Below are 16516 nucleotides of genomic sequence, written 5' to 3'. Positions count from 1 at the left end.
AATTGTATCTTTGGAAACTCATGTTTTCCAAAACATAAAAGCAGTTTCTTACAGTTCAATATACTGGCTTTTGAAATATACCCCCATACCCCCACTGTCCGTCTTACCCGTGGTTCCCCTATGCTAATTGGTACTATAACCATTGGCTCCTGGTGTGATTTGATAACGTTTGCGTTGGTATGATCAAAACAATAAAGGTTACTGGACTACTCTCATTTATGAAGATATTTACTTACCTACCATATAAGCATCATTTCAACAGAGCTCTTATATATCTCAGGAGATTGGATTGAATTCAATAGTTCTATGAATTAAATAAAGTATATTAACTGTCCAAATATTCAAAATGAACAATAAATGTAATACAAATGTTTGCCTATTCCCCTTCTTTTAAAAAGCGAAGACTAGCATTGACCTGGTTGTGGTTGAATGGTTAGTAGCGAACAGATTTCATGTCCTATCCATGTAGTTACCGTCAAATTGCACAGTTTTTAATATGTTGAACATGTCGATCGTTCTAATGATTGCTATTTGCAGTTCACTTATCAAATAGTTATACAATCTCCATCGAATGCAGTTGGAGAATAGCATCAGGGATCATGGGTTAGTCAAAGAGAACTATGAACAATGACAAAACGGCTATGTTTGATATTGCATTTTTTATACGATCGTCTATTTAGAAATAGTATTCAGTGCATGCTATCAATCTTAGAATAAAATCGGATCCAATAAACTTCAATAATACCAGCTTGAATATTACAGATTATATTGAATTCATCTATTTCCTGTGATTATTGGTATCGTCGCATTATATAAAGCCAGAAATGGGTCATAAAAGCTCTCTTATCATACAACTCTACATCTGTGTACATCATTTTCTTGGAAGAAAATAGTTCAGTCAGTGACTTGGTACAAGTTCGTCTCGCTCACTCTCGGCTTTGTACATGATGTACTTTTTTCCCTTGTTGGGTGTGAACCACTTTGTCCATTGTTTTGAATTATTGTGGTATGCCCCATTTTTTCTACTACTTTTCAAGCTTATCCACTGCTTATTGATGAAGGAGTAGCCTAAAAGCTATAGCGAGATAGATGTCAATTAAGAATAATCTGTCTGAGGAAATTCATTATCCTGATCGCCAATATAACCAAACCTCCTTGGGCTCCAGAATAGCCTTATCAACATGTTGAAGTCTGCGTTTTGTTAGAGCTTCGCAATTGCAGAGTAGGGGAAGTGGGGGCATAGTGGTCACCCTTAGGAATATGCCCATTACCTGCGCCCACATACCGCTTCAACCACCTTTTTTGGAAGAATATTGTAGTTCAACTTATTGTCATTCAAGATAGCACACGGTTTTTACTATAAAAATTTAAAAAAAATATTTTTTTTTAAAGTTGAAAAATCGAACATTTCTTTGGCGTGGAGGTAGAGTGGTCACCTATTGGAGACAAAGTGGTCACTCACACATATCATGCTAAATGGGATAGATTTATGTTTTCTTTTTGTGCGAATTTGTTTAAATCATTATTGAGATAGTAGGTACATGTATGAAACAACCTTCAGCTATTCACCGAGAGTCGCATTTCAAATTTTCTCATACATACAAAAACGTTGTAAGAAACACATAACGTTTCACATAATGAGGCTTGGTTTAGTAGGCGTGGCATATTTTTCCAGGGTCAAAACCACAAATGGGGTCCCTTCCAGAACAGAATGTGAGCAAACATAACATTTTATGTCGTTATCCACCACTGCCCACTTTGTTATTCCTATGCGAACTAATCACAGAAATTAAACAAAATATCTTTTCACCTCACCTGAAATATTTGGACAGTCATCCAAACTGATGATTTAGCGAAGATATCGACTACTCTATAGGCAGGTCACAAAAACAGCCCGAAAATGTTAGTGGATTTTCATTATATTCTATTTCATAGAACAATACTTCCTTGCAAGCGATGATTTTGAACGAATACTGTGCCTGATAATGATTTTATATTATAATGATAAGTGATATGAGTAATATGAAATAATAATAATAAGAAATATCACAAAATTTAAAGAAAAATGGTTAGATAAAGGTTAGGACCATGTAGTCAAATAACATCGAAACATACGAGCATACTAGTCTGATATAGAAATTTGCTTACAAATACTTGATCTCCAATTGATGTAGACATTCTACCTTCCATGATGCGAATTAGGGTGGCAATTTATGATAACGCCACAGGGCATATGGAAGTGTCTTCTAATTTTTTAACCCATGAATGGTATATATTCTTGTTTTCAAGAAAAAAAATCGTGTGTGTGTCACGCTAGCCTGCAAAACCAAATAACCTCGATTGCGTTTAGTAATATTTGAAGATAATCACGATAAAATAGTATGCTTTTATTAGTTTTTCCAACAATTTTCAAAAGTCTATCAATATCTTCACATATTTTTAAATATTCTAGAAATGGAGACATGTCTTTACTTCTGGCATCCCTGATGCGAACGCCAAACGCTGTTTTTGTCGTTTTAGAGGGATGTGAGTGTGAGTAAAATCAAAAAATTTGTAGTAACTCATATATATGAATTCCTAGTATGTAGTGTCCATTTTGCATTTATCAGACCACTCCTCCACATCTCACGTGTACCAAAACCCTTTTTTCCAATTGCTTGTTTGTAATTCCTTTAATTCAGTGTTCCATAAATCAGATAGATAGTAGATAGTTCGAGAAGCAAAACCACATATTGAACTCATGAAAATTACGCGTTCCAACATAACCCGCTCTACGGGATGAGTTGAAGCAATGTATCTGAAAACTAAACATTTCCAAAATTGATATTTTTTGAACATCCAGTGTGAATCCCTATTTTTAATCTAAAGACATCTGTCATACCTTGAAGTGATTTCTTAAGATAACTTTCAAGTTGAACCTCGAAAAAATCGTTTCAATCATGCTTCCCCGTTTTTGGAATGAAAACCACTTCAACAAGCCTCCATATAGAAGGAACCCAGCAAACATTAAATCGCATAACAAGCGTATACATCATGACATGACAAATGCTTACCGAATTTGTTTGGATGAATATGCAACTTTGACCGGCTATAATAGCGATTATATTGAAATTGAATTGCGATCTAATATGAATATATTCATGAATTGTCAAAGCACCAAATACGACTTTTGCCATACTCATATACGATTTATTACAGACATAGAAAAAAAAACAAATGGCGCAAAATATTTTCGTAAAATGTTCATTATAGCCTCACGAATCGCCATTTTTATATATGAGTATTTGTTTGTAGAAATAAAAATTGTTTGATTGACTTGTGTTGGGAGCGGAATATGAATGTTTAAAATGGCACAGATTGATGTTTGGTGAAAATTGCTCCGATGTGGGTTCGAACTCCGGTCGTCTGGATTATCATCCACCAACTATCTCGCGCGGTTATCTGAAATTTAATTCAACAGCGGTTAAAATTCATACATATGATTCGATATGATATAACCTGATACATTATATGCAGTAGGATTAATCATTCCTGGTTTCCGAGCCATATAAGAGCCACTTTTTTGACGTAGGACTACGTCTAACCGGAAGATATAGGGGGTGAAATGGAAATCTAGGCACTGAACAAGTAGGAAAAAATGCAAGATTTGGAACGCTTATAACTCAAGCATTTCTCAATAGATCGCAAAGGTTTTTGCATCAATTGATAGGAAATATATCTACGCATCTATCATAATGAATAACATTTCATTTTTCTTGAGATAAATAATTGAATAATTGTGAAATATCAAGCATTGTCAAAATGCACTATGTGCCCATTTTTGATTGGTCCATTTTGTGCTCCTCAAATCGTACCGACCAAAACGGGCAACCAGAGCAGCAGCGAAATAGAATGAAGCACGATTGGAAAGGAAAAAGAAAAAAATGAACGAAACATTGGTCGCAGTCTCACACATGCGTAATTCTCGAGCCAGCCAGTCAGCTTAAAAATCCCCGCTCCGCTGCCGTAACGATCATTCTCATTCAAACCGTACACCACATCGGTTCGCATCACAACACATCAACAAACCAACCCAAGCAGTCATGTCTGGACATGGTAAAGGAGGAAAAGTGAAGGGAAAGGCAAAATCCCGCTCGAACCGTGTTGATCTGGAGTTCCCCGCAAGGGTAGCTAGGCCGAGCGCGTTAGTACCAGTGCACCAGTCCACCTAGCCGGCGTTATATAGTTTCGGCCGCCGAAGTGATCGAGTTAGCCGGCAAAGCTGCTTGTGATGATAAGAAAACCCGCATTCGGAACAGAACACATTCGGTTCGGTGGACATCAAGACAACAGGCAGTTGCAGCGAGGGGCGAGTGGCAAACGCAATCGCAAAACGGCATCAGGTAGCAGAAGAAAAAAGTTTGTTCTTCATACAAACTGCTTTGGTGGCAAATCCAGAACAAGGCGGCAACGAGGGCGTTCGAAATGGGTTTTTTCAAAACCACGAGTACTAAGTTTTCTAAATTGGAACCATTCCATAAAACAAGGCGCTTTTCAGGGCCATTAAACCTTCCAAAAAAGAGTTTAGGAAATACAGTTCAATGCTTTCTAAAACAATATCCAAAATAATAATAAAACACAAATTGATTTTTTCATAATTTGTTTGCCAGGATATGATGAGTATGTTAATTTGGCAGTTGTTCTGAGCTTATTGATTTTCACCAATTCTTAAATTGCTTCTAGATTGAAAGTACAGTAATTTACACTTATCTCGACATTTAGCTAATTGGACGGACCTGTAATGCGACATATTTAGTTGGACATTTTTGTAAACATAGAGTTCGGGGTCCAAATTATGACCCCACATTGAAAGTCGACACTGTACCACTGTCATCGCAAATGTTCAATTACAGGTTAAAATTACCTCCAATCCGATACTGAGTGGTGGTAATGCGGCGTGCCATTGAATGTAATTTACTGTAAAATATGTCACAAGCTGGGAAGAAATTTTCCAACTGTGAAAGCTGTGGCGAGTGGCAAATGCAATCGCTGAACAGAAAGGTTTAGCCGAACAAGATGGGGATATCGAGTGATAACAAAACAATAAACTCTTTAGATTGAAGATAATTTTGTGATCCTGAAAAGGACCCTTTTTAGCCTGCATGTGAATCCAACGAGCGAACAAATCGTAATGAATGTATTTTTTTGCCATCGCTCCCTTTTAACGCTCACTCGTTCGTCTCGTTGGACTCGCCCCTCTGGCTGAGTCTGCCGATTTGTCTCTATCCTGTGAGTGTGTACCGCTAGAATATAAAACACGCGGACCCCAAAAAAATATCTTATTTTCTTTCAAACCGTAAACCCGTGTGGTTGTACGGCATCGGCATCGTGGACGTAACAAAGGAGGACAAGTTAAGGGAAAGGCAAAGTCTCACTCGAACCGTGCAAGTCTCCAGTTCCCTGTTGCTCGCATTCACTGATTGCTCCGCAAGGGTAACTAGGCCGAACGGATTGGTGCCGGAGCATCAGTATACCTAACAGCGATTATAGAGTTTCGGCCGTTGGAGTGCTCGAGTTGGCTTGCAAAGCTGCTCACGACAATCAGAAAACCCGCATCAAGAACAGAGCAGCTTCGGTTCGGCGCTCATCAAGGCAACAATTAGTTTCAGTGAGTGGCAAAGTGTTTCTCCGGCACGTTGCATTAAATGTAATTTACTGAACAACATGTCACAAGCTGGATGGGAAGAAATTTTTCAACTGTGAAAGCTGTGGCGAGTGACAAACGCAATAGCTAAACCGGAAGGTTTAACCGAACAAGATGGGAATATCGAGTGATAACAAAAACACAACACCAAAGGTTCTTTTCAGAACCATCAACATATTCATAAAGAGTAAACAGTAAACTAATCCATTTTTCAGGTAGATAGGTAGGTATTCACGTAAGAGAAGAAAATAAAACAATATATTTAAAATATATATTTAACAAAAGCTGTCCCCTTTGTATAGTCCTACGTCACTCCGGTTATGTCCCCGACATTACCCACCCGTCTTTTTAAATTTAATTATTTTATTCTTTCGTATGTGTTCAGACATTGCTGTTATGAAATGAAACTTGTCAATGTTAAAGCATTTCATTGATATTTCAATATGAAGTAATATGATCTTTATTAGGAGCTAATATGATTTACTGTTTCATGATTTTCTTCAGCATGCAACACGATTTACTGCAGTACTGAATCGATTTAAATTATACGCTTATACGACACACAAACTGCATCAGATTAAATATATTTTATGACAATGTATATCATGTATATCATAAAATTGATGTTTATTATACCGAATTGCGACTTAATTTGATAATGATATATAAAATCGAGTTTTTACATTTTATGCGATTTTGAATATACACGATACATACTTTGATTGATATGATATGCGATTATGATTTATTCTGATTTCTTGTAAGACTTAGCACGTGCAAATTTATACGATTTAATGTTTGCTGGGAATGTGCTCTAGTATCAGACTTGCCTTAAAAATTTCGATTGGATGTGGAGTTAGCTCTGATACTCTATTTTGAATCAAGGATGAAAAAACTCATCTGCACCTGCAGATTTGTAAGGTAAGCATTACGTGCGCTACACATACAACGTCCCGTCACAGTGAAGTCAACGTAAAGTAATGAAACATCAAACATTTTCCTATGTAAATCGTATGGTCGCATTCACATACGCCATCAACGGCAACTTCGACGTCGGCAAAAAAAGTTCGAGAGAATAGTTGACGGAATTGCCCTCCGGTGGCGTTAATACCTAAGTACCCGAATCATAAATGTGGCATATCCGGAAGATATGGTCCCCATGGCCTAGTGGTAAGTGTTGCGCTTGCCAAGATGGGGGCTTCGGGTTCGATTCCCGTTAGGGTCAGAAATTCTATCGTCATATATCGTTTTTCTGGCTTGCACTGGTAAAAGGGAACTGTCTAGGGTGTGGTGGGATGAGCATTGGGCATTGCCAGTCCCCAAAAAAGCCACAAAAACCCGGAAACAGCTCCTTTAAGCGAATTGACGCCGCTATAAGCGTCTTTGCCCAGTCCTGGTGGTACTCGGGACGTAAAACAGCAGTATCACGATTGTCCTTCTGCGAGATAGTGGGGTTGGTCGCAGGTCTTGCAAGCCGCACCACTAAAACACCAAGCAACGAACGATACACAAGAAGATTTGAACCGGACTCATCAACATAGACTCAGGCGACGAGAACGGACTAACGATTGGAAACTCGGGACGTGGAATTGTCGATCTCTCAATTTCATCGGAAAAACTCGTATACTTTCCGAACTATTGAAAAACCGCAAGTTTGACATCGTAGCGCTGCAGAAAGTGTGTTGGAGAAGATCTACAGTACGAACATTTTGCGATGGTCGTACCATCTACCAGAGCTGCGGCAACACTAACGAGTCAGGTACAGCTTTCATCGTGTTGGGCAATATGCAGAAGCGAATGATTGGTTGGTAGTCAATCAACCCAAGAATGTGCAGATTGAGGATTAAGGGCCGATTCTTCAACATCAGCATCATTAACGTGCATAGCCCTCACCTTGCAAGTCCCGATGATGACAAAGACGAATACTACGCGCAGCTGGAACGCAAATACGAACGCTGCCCAAAACATGACATCAAGATCATCATCGGAGATTTCAATGCCCAGATCGGTAAAGAGGAGGAGTTCAAACCTGTATCGGTATGTACAGTGCACACCAGTTGACAAATGAAAACGACTAACGATTAAGACTCATAGATTTCGCCACCTCTAATATGACTGTACGCAGTACCTTCTTCCAACACAAATCCCTACACCAATACACTTGGATCGGCAATACACTGCATCGGCTAATTGTCAGAATTTGGGAAACAGAACAGGAGTGGAAAGATGGGGTTATTTGCCCTATCTTCAAGAAAGGGGACAAACTAGACTGTGACAACTTTCGTGCAATCACCGTCCTGAATGCCGCCTACAAAGTGCTTTCCCAAATCATCTTCTGTCGTCTATCGCCGCTGACAAGGTCGGTCTACTACTGACCAAATCTTCACCTTGCGGCAGATCCTCCAGAAATGCAATGAGTACCGAGTCCCCACGCACCATCTATTCATCGACTATAAAGCCGCATACGATTCAATAACACGAAAAGAGCTATGGAGAATCATGGACAAAAACGGCTTCCCTGTTCACGTCCTGTCACGTTCCGTAACGTCAGTTATTCTACCATGCAATTCATATGAAAACATTCACATACACCGGCAACGTAACGACCCTTCAGCATACGTTTAACGAAAACGGCCCGCAGGATTTGTAGAAAAAGAATAATTGACGGAGACGGACGGCTCGTTAGGTTTTTGTCTGGGCTTTGTGTCTCGGCTTTTGTATTGATTTTGGCTACATTTTTTATGCCAACATATCTCCCAGTTTCAAATTTCTCAGTCAAAATCAATTCACGACTAGCTGAGAAAAACAGTCTTGTGGTAGCGGCTAGCTCAGAGGCTATTGTTACCTCAGGGTCGGCACTTCACCAGAAACACGAAACGGACTCACGGTGTTCGGGGTCGTCACAACAAACTAATTTTCAAAGCAGCAATTTTCTTGTTTCGCAGCTTGAAACTGAAATTTTATGTATTTAATTAATCTCATTTCTTTTCTTTTCAGGTTCTACTTACATTTTACAGTTTCTTTATTAATTTTACAATATTTTTCTTTTTTTCAGGTCTCTCAGGATCCAGCAGTTATTTGGCTATCAGCGGCTATCAAAACATCGATTGGTCAACATTATTCTTTAATTATACAATTTTTAAAATATTACCAATAAATTCGTTTTATAAATTCTAACGATTTCTCTGTAAATTTCAATACACTTTCAAAAACTATCCAACTCAATTCATCCGTTTGCCTTTTGTTTATCTATTTTCTCCTTTCTATACTGTTTTTATTCACTCTGGTGCCTTTTTGACATTTCGTCGCAAGATGGTTAGCTCATGCAGGTAGGCCTTAGTCGACTGTGCGTAGCTGTGTGTACATAGCCCCTCCCCATAACTCTGGTGCGAAAGCGTCAGCCGCAGTAGATTTACGACCCTGGACTTCAAGCACCGCAAGCTTCACCACCGGCCGCCTGAACTCACCCTTTGCTGTTTTCACCAAAGCCTGTCTGATCCTACCATCAGCACCACTGAATACCTCGGTTACAACCCCTCTAACCCAATGCTTTCGGATATTCTCGTCCGCAATATACACAAGATCACCTTTTGCAATAGGAGGCATTTCAGAGTGCCATTTGCTGCGATAATTGATCGTCGGGAGATACTCAGAAGTCCATCGTTTCCACAAACAATCAGCCAAAAACTGTGACCGCTTGAAGCTGTCCCGCAGTGCCTCTGCTTCATTGGTAGGTCTTATAAACGACTCAGAACTCATTAGTCCTACGCCGCGAACAAAATGGTTTGGTGTTAGCGCTTCCTTTGCATCAGGTTCCAGGCCAGCGTATGTCAGTGGCCGAGAATTGATTAAATCCACCGCTTCTGCCAACACGGTCAGAAGTACTTCGTCCGTCATTCGGCGGCCATCATCCAACGCTTTCAACGCCGTCTTAACGGAGCGCACCATTCGCTCCCACACCCCACCCATATGAGGTGCGGAAGGCGGATTGAAATTCCATCTGGTTCTCGAATCGGTGAACACATCTTCACAATTAATCTCCATCTGCTTAACAATTTCTTTGCTGGCGCCATGGAAATTCGTCCCATTATCTGAGAAGAATTCAAGAGGACCTCCTCTGTAGCTCACGAATCGCCGTATGACCATCAGGCACGATTGAGTCGTCAGACTATGAGCAACCTCAATGTGAATAGCTCTCGTCGTCAAACACGTGAACAAACAAATCCACCTTTTTTCTGATCTGCGCCCGACGGAGACAGTCAATGGACCACAATAATCCACCCCTGTGTAGCTGAACGGCTGCAACCCAGGCGAGATCCGCGAAATCGGAAGAGGAACCATTCTCGGATGACCTGGCTCACATTTCCTCACCTTGCATCGCATGCAAGCTCTTGAAATACGTTTGAGTTCCGCTCGGAGATTGGGAATCCAAAACCTTTGTCGTATTTCATTTACCGCCGTTTCTTGATTGCCGTGTGCCACTCTCTGATGATAATGTTCCAGAAGTTTAACGGTAACTGGATGTCCTTTAGGGAGTATAATTGGGAAACGTAGTTCGAACGGTAAGAACGTACCTTGTGCGGTTCTCCCTTCCATCCGAAGAACGTTCTGTGCATCCAAAAATGGGCTCAGACTGTATAGACTGCTCGATTTTTCCAGCTGTCGTTGTTTCTCGTTCCCCACTTTAAGATTTTTCTGGAGAGTTTTCACCTCATCCCCGTATGCTTCCGCTTGTGCGAATCGCCACAAATATGCTTCTGATTTTTGGTATTCGTCTCGTTGCAAAGGAACTACCGTAGATGCAATTTTTGCCCTTACTTTTCTCTTGAGAGCATCGGTCGTTGGTACACCTTCGATGGCCAATCCTTCCTTTTTTCGCTTGCAGTTCGAAACAAACCGGTAGACGCAGGCTATCGTTCGAACTAAGACCTTCCATCTTGAAAAACGCAACGGATCGATTACAGGTTCTGACAGTGAAATGTCGTGGAACAGTATGTGGGCACGTATCTCTTCAGGCACATTCGGTGTTACGCGCTTCTGTTCTGGCCAGGAATCTTCCTGATGGAACAGGAAATGTGGACCCCGAAACCAAGGACCGTTCGAATTTAGATTGTGTCCTCGATCCCATTTGGTTAGGTCGTCAGCGATGTTGTTTCTAGTGGAAACCCACCGCCATTCATCGAGCTTCGTGAGACTAAGGATTTCACCAATTCGGAAAGCAACGAATTGCTTGTAGATCCGATCGCTGATCCGAGTGGATCCAAGAAAGTACTGTCCTCGAATCTGTCCAAATAAACCGCTGTTTCACCTCTACGGAATGGTTATCGATGATGGAATTTAGCAATCTAGAACCTAGTACCGCGGCCTGTAGTTCCAGGCGCGGAATTGACAGCTGCTTCAAAGGTGCAACCTTGGAACGTGCCATCACAAGCGAACAAATAGGACCAGAAGCAGTCATGACACGGAAATATGCAACAGCACCATATGCATTCTCACTAGCATCGACAAGAACGTGTAGTTGCAACGTACTGTAGTCCACAGATAATCCTCCCGTGAAGTGATAACGAGGGATCCGCACTCTTTCGATTTCTGGAAGCCGACCGACCCAACGATTCCATTTCTCGCTACACTCGTCGTTGATCTGCTGGTCCCAGGCACATCCACTGCGCCAAAGATCTTGAATAAGCATTTTTCCATAAATAGTGAAGGAAGCCAAAAACCCAATGGGATCGAACAAGCTCATGATGCAGCTCATGACCCCCCTTTTCGTGGGCCGCCTCTCTCCTATCAGGTACGGCAGCAAATCTTCACGTAACCTTGCTGAGAACGTAAACTCGTCGCTTACTGAATTCCACACTATTCCCAAGACCCTTTCTTGCCCTGTTTCCTTGTCTTGATTAAAATGAACACATTGATTTTCTTTTGTCTCCCCCATTTCTCGCAGGAACACCTCTGAACTAGAGACCCAATTTCGAAGCTCGAAGCCGCCCTTTGAATGAACAAACGTTACCTCCTTCGCCAGCTTCACTGCTTCCTCGACTGTCTCCGTGCTATCGAAATAATCATCGACGTAATAGTTCTCTAGAATCGCTCTCGCTGCCTCTGGAAACCGCCCTGCGAACTCCTTTGCATTCATGTTCTTCACAAACTGGGTGGAGCAAGGTGAACTGGTCGCCCCAAAGGTAGCAACGTCCATAATAAATACCTCCGGAGCGCTGGCTGGATTCTCTCGGAACAGGAACCTCTGCGCTTGCTTATCTTCTTTTCGAATTTTCAACTGATGATACATCTCTTTGATGTCTGCACCAAAACCCACTTTTTTCTCTCGAAACTTGCAAATAACTGCTGGGAGAGCAGTCAGCATATCGGGACCCTTCAAGAGTTTTGAATTCAGGGACACCCCAGCTACAGCCGCAGCTGCGTCCCAAACAAGGCGGACTTTACCCGGTTTCTTCGGATTAATAACCACGTTCAATGGCAAATACCACACCTTACTCTGGTTGGTGTCTGCTAGCTCCAACTCTGAAGCTTTGTGCGCATAGCCCTTGGTTAGGTACTCCGAGACCATGCACCGTACTTTATCGTACAGTTCATTGTCCTTCAATAAACGTCTCTCTAAACTCTTGAGCCTTTTCACAGCCATAGGATAGCTGTCGGGGAAGCACGGACTATCATATCTCCATAATAACCCCGTCTCAAAACGATCACCTACTCTTACCGTCGTTTGCGTCAGGATATCTTTCGCTCTCCTATCCTCTTCGCTTTCCGGTAGCAGCGCAACCGAAATGCCAGACTCTTCTAGCGTGTAGTGGCTCTTCAACAGATCGTGGAGGTCCTCGTTCGAAACACTGCTGCACGCATGATGACCAACGATGCTCGACTCAATACCACCGCTTGCAGGTCCGAATATGGTCCAACCAAGCTTGGACCGCACAGCGATTGGCTCTTCCGCTTTCCCGATTCGTGATTCTAACGGTGCACACAGGTGAACGTCTTTCAGTCCGATCAGAATTTGCGGAACAGTATGTTGGAAATCCACCACGGATAGATCTTGAAGATGGGGATACTGCTTGACTACTTCCGTCAGGGCTAGCGTCGACTGGGGAAGCCTCAAGTTATCCACGGTATGAGCTGCTTTTATGTGGAACCGGCGACTTGAACCTCGAGCCGAAATATACAGTTCTACTTTCTGCGAGTCCCTTTCCAATTGGGACATTCCAGCCGTCCACGTCACACGAAGTGGTTGCGTTACACCATTCGTCCTAAGAGCGCTAGCCACCGACTTCTCCACCAATGTGTAGGACGACCCCTCGTCCAGGAAAGCCACTGTGTTCACTGTATGATTTCCCCAGTGCAATGTGACCGGAATCATTCGAAAAATCACCGATTGCTTGCGTTGAAACGAATGAAAGTTGCAGTTCGATCCCGATTCCGGGCCTGCCGCGTGGAGTAAAGGATGGTGAGGCTCTCTACAGGTCCCGACATTACAGCGGAAATTCAGCTTACAGCGGGCATTTCCATGCTCATTGAGACACATCGAGCACAACTTCCATTTACGCACCGCTTCCAAACGATGTAGTACGGAGAGGTTCCGGAAGGCTACACAATTTCTTACCCGGTGATCAGTACGGTCGCAAATCATACATGGCTTTCTCACCCTCGGCGCCTGAGTTTTGTTGGCGTTTTCTTGTCCACAGTGGGCATGGAGGAAACCTTCGTGCTCTTTATCCTTTCCTCTGGACTTTCGATTGGCGTGGTCTACAACTACAGGTGCTTCACAGTATGACGTCACCTCGCTGGCGTCTTTCACGATTGCGGACAGAAAGTTGGCTAAAGTTCGAATCGTGACTACACGGTCTCTCCTTCTATACCGCACCCACTCAAGTTGTGTACTTGCGGGCAACTTTTCGGTAATCTCCTGAATCAGCATGGGATTCAGAAGATGAGAAGTAAGCTTCGTTGCTTCCAGGTGATCTGCAAGCTGCTGGACAATCATCCCGAAATTGATGAACGTTATCAAACGATCTGCTCTCGGTGGGAGAGCCTTTCTCACCTTCACCAATAGCATATTTAGAAGGTGCTCCGGGCGACCGTACAACATCCGGAGAGTCTCAATGATCTGTGGAACTGCGTCTGGAAGTAGGAGCCTACTACGAACTGCTTCCAATGCTTGGCCCTTCAAGCACTCTTGTAGTCGAGCCAGGTTCTCGACATTCGAAAACCCACAAGCTTCGCTAGATGTTTCGTAGCTGCAGATGAACATCGGCCAGTCCTCTAACTTTCCGGAAAATACCGGCAACTTCTTCGACAGGAACTGCCTGGCGGACAGCTGAGCTTTGGTAGGTCCTCGACGACATCTTTGTTGCTTGTTTTGGCCAGCTTGTACTGTCACCGATTCGTGATCCTCATTTGATTCGCTGGATTCACTATCGTCCTCATTTGCTTCTCGCACGTCATTTGAAACCGCGTCGTTCTTCTTACTTTCGATCTTTTCCTGTGTATCACCTTTTACGGATTCCGCGTCGACAGGCGGAATTTCCTCCAATGATGGCGATGTGACTAACGGAACTAAACATGTTTTTGGAGTGGAGTATTTTTGATATGCTCCTCGAAAATCTCCGTTGCCAGTCTCGACCAGATCCATTTTCCCAGGTTTGCCTTTTTCCGACCTTTTTTTTTCGGTTTCTGCTTTTCCTGGCTTTGTTTTCTCCAGTCCCGACTGCTTCGGCTTTTCTTTGTCACTCGAGCAATCATCTTCACAACCTACAGCTTCTTCCATTTTTTCTTTCACACCACTATCGAAATCCTTGCTCCGTTGCTGTCTAAGCTTATTCAATTTACCGTGCATCTCCTTTCTCATCTGCTCACTTTTCTTCTGGAACGATTCTTCCTCAGCGATTTCCTTCTCCAACTGCTCTTTTTCGAAGGCTAACTCCATTTCGCGTTTCTCCTGTTCCAGTTTTTGTCGCATCAGAAACATTTCCTGCTGCAGCTCCAGGCGCCGTTTATGCAGGACTCTTTCCTTCTCCATAGCTAGCTGTTGGACTCTTTTTTCTTCCTCGAGCCTTTTCAATTCTTGCTCCAACTCTGACGTCACGGAACTACCAGCGGCATTTTTCATGCACTTGCCGCATATCCACGATGAATCGTCCTTTACCGCATTCGTTACACCGGCACATCCAAAATGATACCAGTTTTGACATTGGTCACAAAACACCATATCCTTCTCTGCGTGATCCGGTCGCTCACAAGCGGCACAATTGTAACCCGTCTTTTCGGCAGCTTCGGGTGAAAGGGTCAATTCTGCCATTGTAAAATTTTCAAGTTTGTTCGGGGTCGTCACAACAAACTAATTTTCAAAGCAGCAATTTTCTTGTTTCGCAGCTTGAAACTGAAATTTTATGTATTTAATTAATCTCATTTCTTTTCTTTTCAGGTTCTACTTACATTTTACAGTTTCTTTATTAATTTTACAATATTTTTCTTTTTTTCATGTCTCTCAGGATCCAGCAGTTATTTGGCTATCAGCGGCTATCAAAACATCGATTGGTCAACATTATTCTTTAATTATACAATTTTTAAAATATTACCAATAAATTCCTTTTATAAATTCTAACGATTTCTCTGTAAATTTCAATACACTTTCAAAAACTATCCAACTCAATTCATCCGTTTGCCTTTTGTTTATCTATTTTCTCCTTTCTATACTGTTTTTATTCACTCTGGTGCCTTTTTGACATTTCGTCGCAAGATGGTTAGCTCATGCAGGTAGGCCTTAGTCGACTGTGCGTAGCGGTGTGTACACACGGCTTATGCGGTAGAAGGTAGAATAACTATATCATAGGATTTGTGTATAATAAGAAAAGAATGGTAAGTATTATATGTATATATTGTTTTTAGGGTTTTTATTTTTTCCAGGTTAATAGGATTAGTTCAACGATGCGGCCGAACAGGAGCTGCTGGAACGCAGGTAAGTTGTCGGATACGGAGAAGAGAGAGAGCAGATGGTGATCGATCTCATCGGTTTAGCCCGGTTTTCACCGCACTGTTACCTCCAAAACTTCCGATCGACCCACCCGAACGCGTTTGGGTTAACGATGACGTTTGGGGCTCGTTGCCCACCGGCACTTTTTCGAGGTACCTCCACCGTCGGATATTTGCGAGGAGGGCGGATGTCACTCGGTGTGGACGGTTCCTAGGAGCTGCGACTTTCCGGCCCCTATTTTCTCTCGCATTTCCACTTCCACTTCCAACTTCCAAGTAACTTCAATTTCTTCGACGGTCCGTGAGCCAAGAAGGAGTCGAGTCCTCCTTCTTTCCTTCAAAGCTCGAATCCTTCTTTCTTCTCTTCATTTTCATCTCTCTTCTCTTAGATATTTTCTCCTCTCTCACTATTTCTCTCCTCCTTCTCTTCCTTTTCCAAGTTAGACCAGGTCGAGCATGACATGGTGAGAACCGAACCGAGTTAATTGGAGAAAAATTGTGAATCAGACCATGTTGCAAAGACTTTAAACCAAAATAAATAAATATATAAATATCCGGAAGAAATGACGGACTGTAAGATATAAATGTCCAACAATAATTCAACCGAGAAGTGTTAAAAGTAAAATATTTGGCTTCGGTCAAACAGTGTATGAACACCCTACGAAAAATATTTTCATTTATTTTTGCTCTAGACAACTTCTCACACAGTTCAACTATGGTTTTTGAACACCCTTGTCTGTCACACTATTGTCAAGAATAAACAAGCATGATGCTCAAATCAATACAAACACATCGGCAATGCTTATGCTGCCATGTTGTGTCTCTTCACAACTGGTACACCAACACATT

The 16516-nt window shown here is 42.1% G+C and overlaps 1 protein-coding gene across 1 annotated transcript; it reads right to left on the bottom strand.

The window, feature by feature from the left end:
* Positions 1-9019: 9019 nt before the first annotated feature.
* On the bottom strand, positions 9020-14993 carry LOC129771917 (uncharacterized). The gene is made up of 3 exons (XM_055776053.1): positions 11043-14993; positions 10258-10966; positions 9020-10209 (listed from the first exon to the last, which is right to left on the bottom strand). Exons 1-3 carry the CDS (start codon positions 14991-14993, stop codon positions 9020-9022), a joined length of 5850 nt encoding a protein of 1949 aa, XP_055632028.1.
* Between the last annotated feature and the right edge of the window lie 1523 nt (positions 14994-16516).

Source organism: Toxorhynchites rutilus, chromosome 2, assembly GCF_029784135.1.
Source record: "Toxorhynchites rutilus septentrionalis strain SRP chromosome 2, ASM2978413v1, whole genome shotgun sequence".
NCBI lineage: Eukaryota > Metazoa > Arthropoda > Insecta > Diptera > Culicidae > Toxorhynchites > Toxorhynchites rutilus.
The sequence above is the reverse complement of the archived record's forward strand: the minus strand, read 5'-3'. Positions and strand labels throughout refer to the sequence as shown.

What these genes read in the sequence shown, in the direction of transcription:
- LOC129771917 (XM_055776053.1), bottom strand. Translation starts at nt 14,993, where the DNA reads ATGGCAGAATTGACCCTTTCACCCGAAGCTGCCGAAAAGACGGGTTAC. An exon ending in GCCTGGAACTACAGGCCGCG is followed by an intron (nt 10,967 to 11,042) that starts GTACTAGGTTCT and finishes TTATTTGGACAG; the next exon opens with ATTCGAGGACAGTACTTTCT. An exon ending in GGAAGGGAGAACCGCACAAG is followed by an intron (nt 10,210 to 10,257) that starts GTACGTTCTTAC and finishes TACTCCCTAAAG; the next exon opens with GACATCCAGTTACCGTTAAA.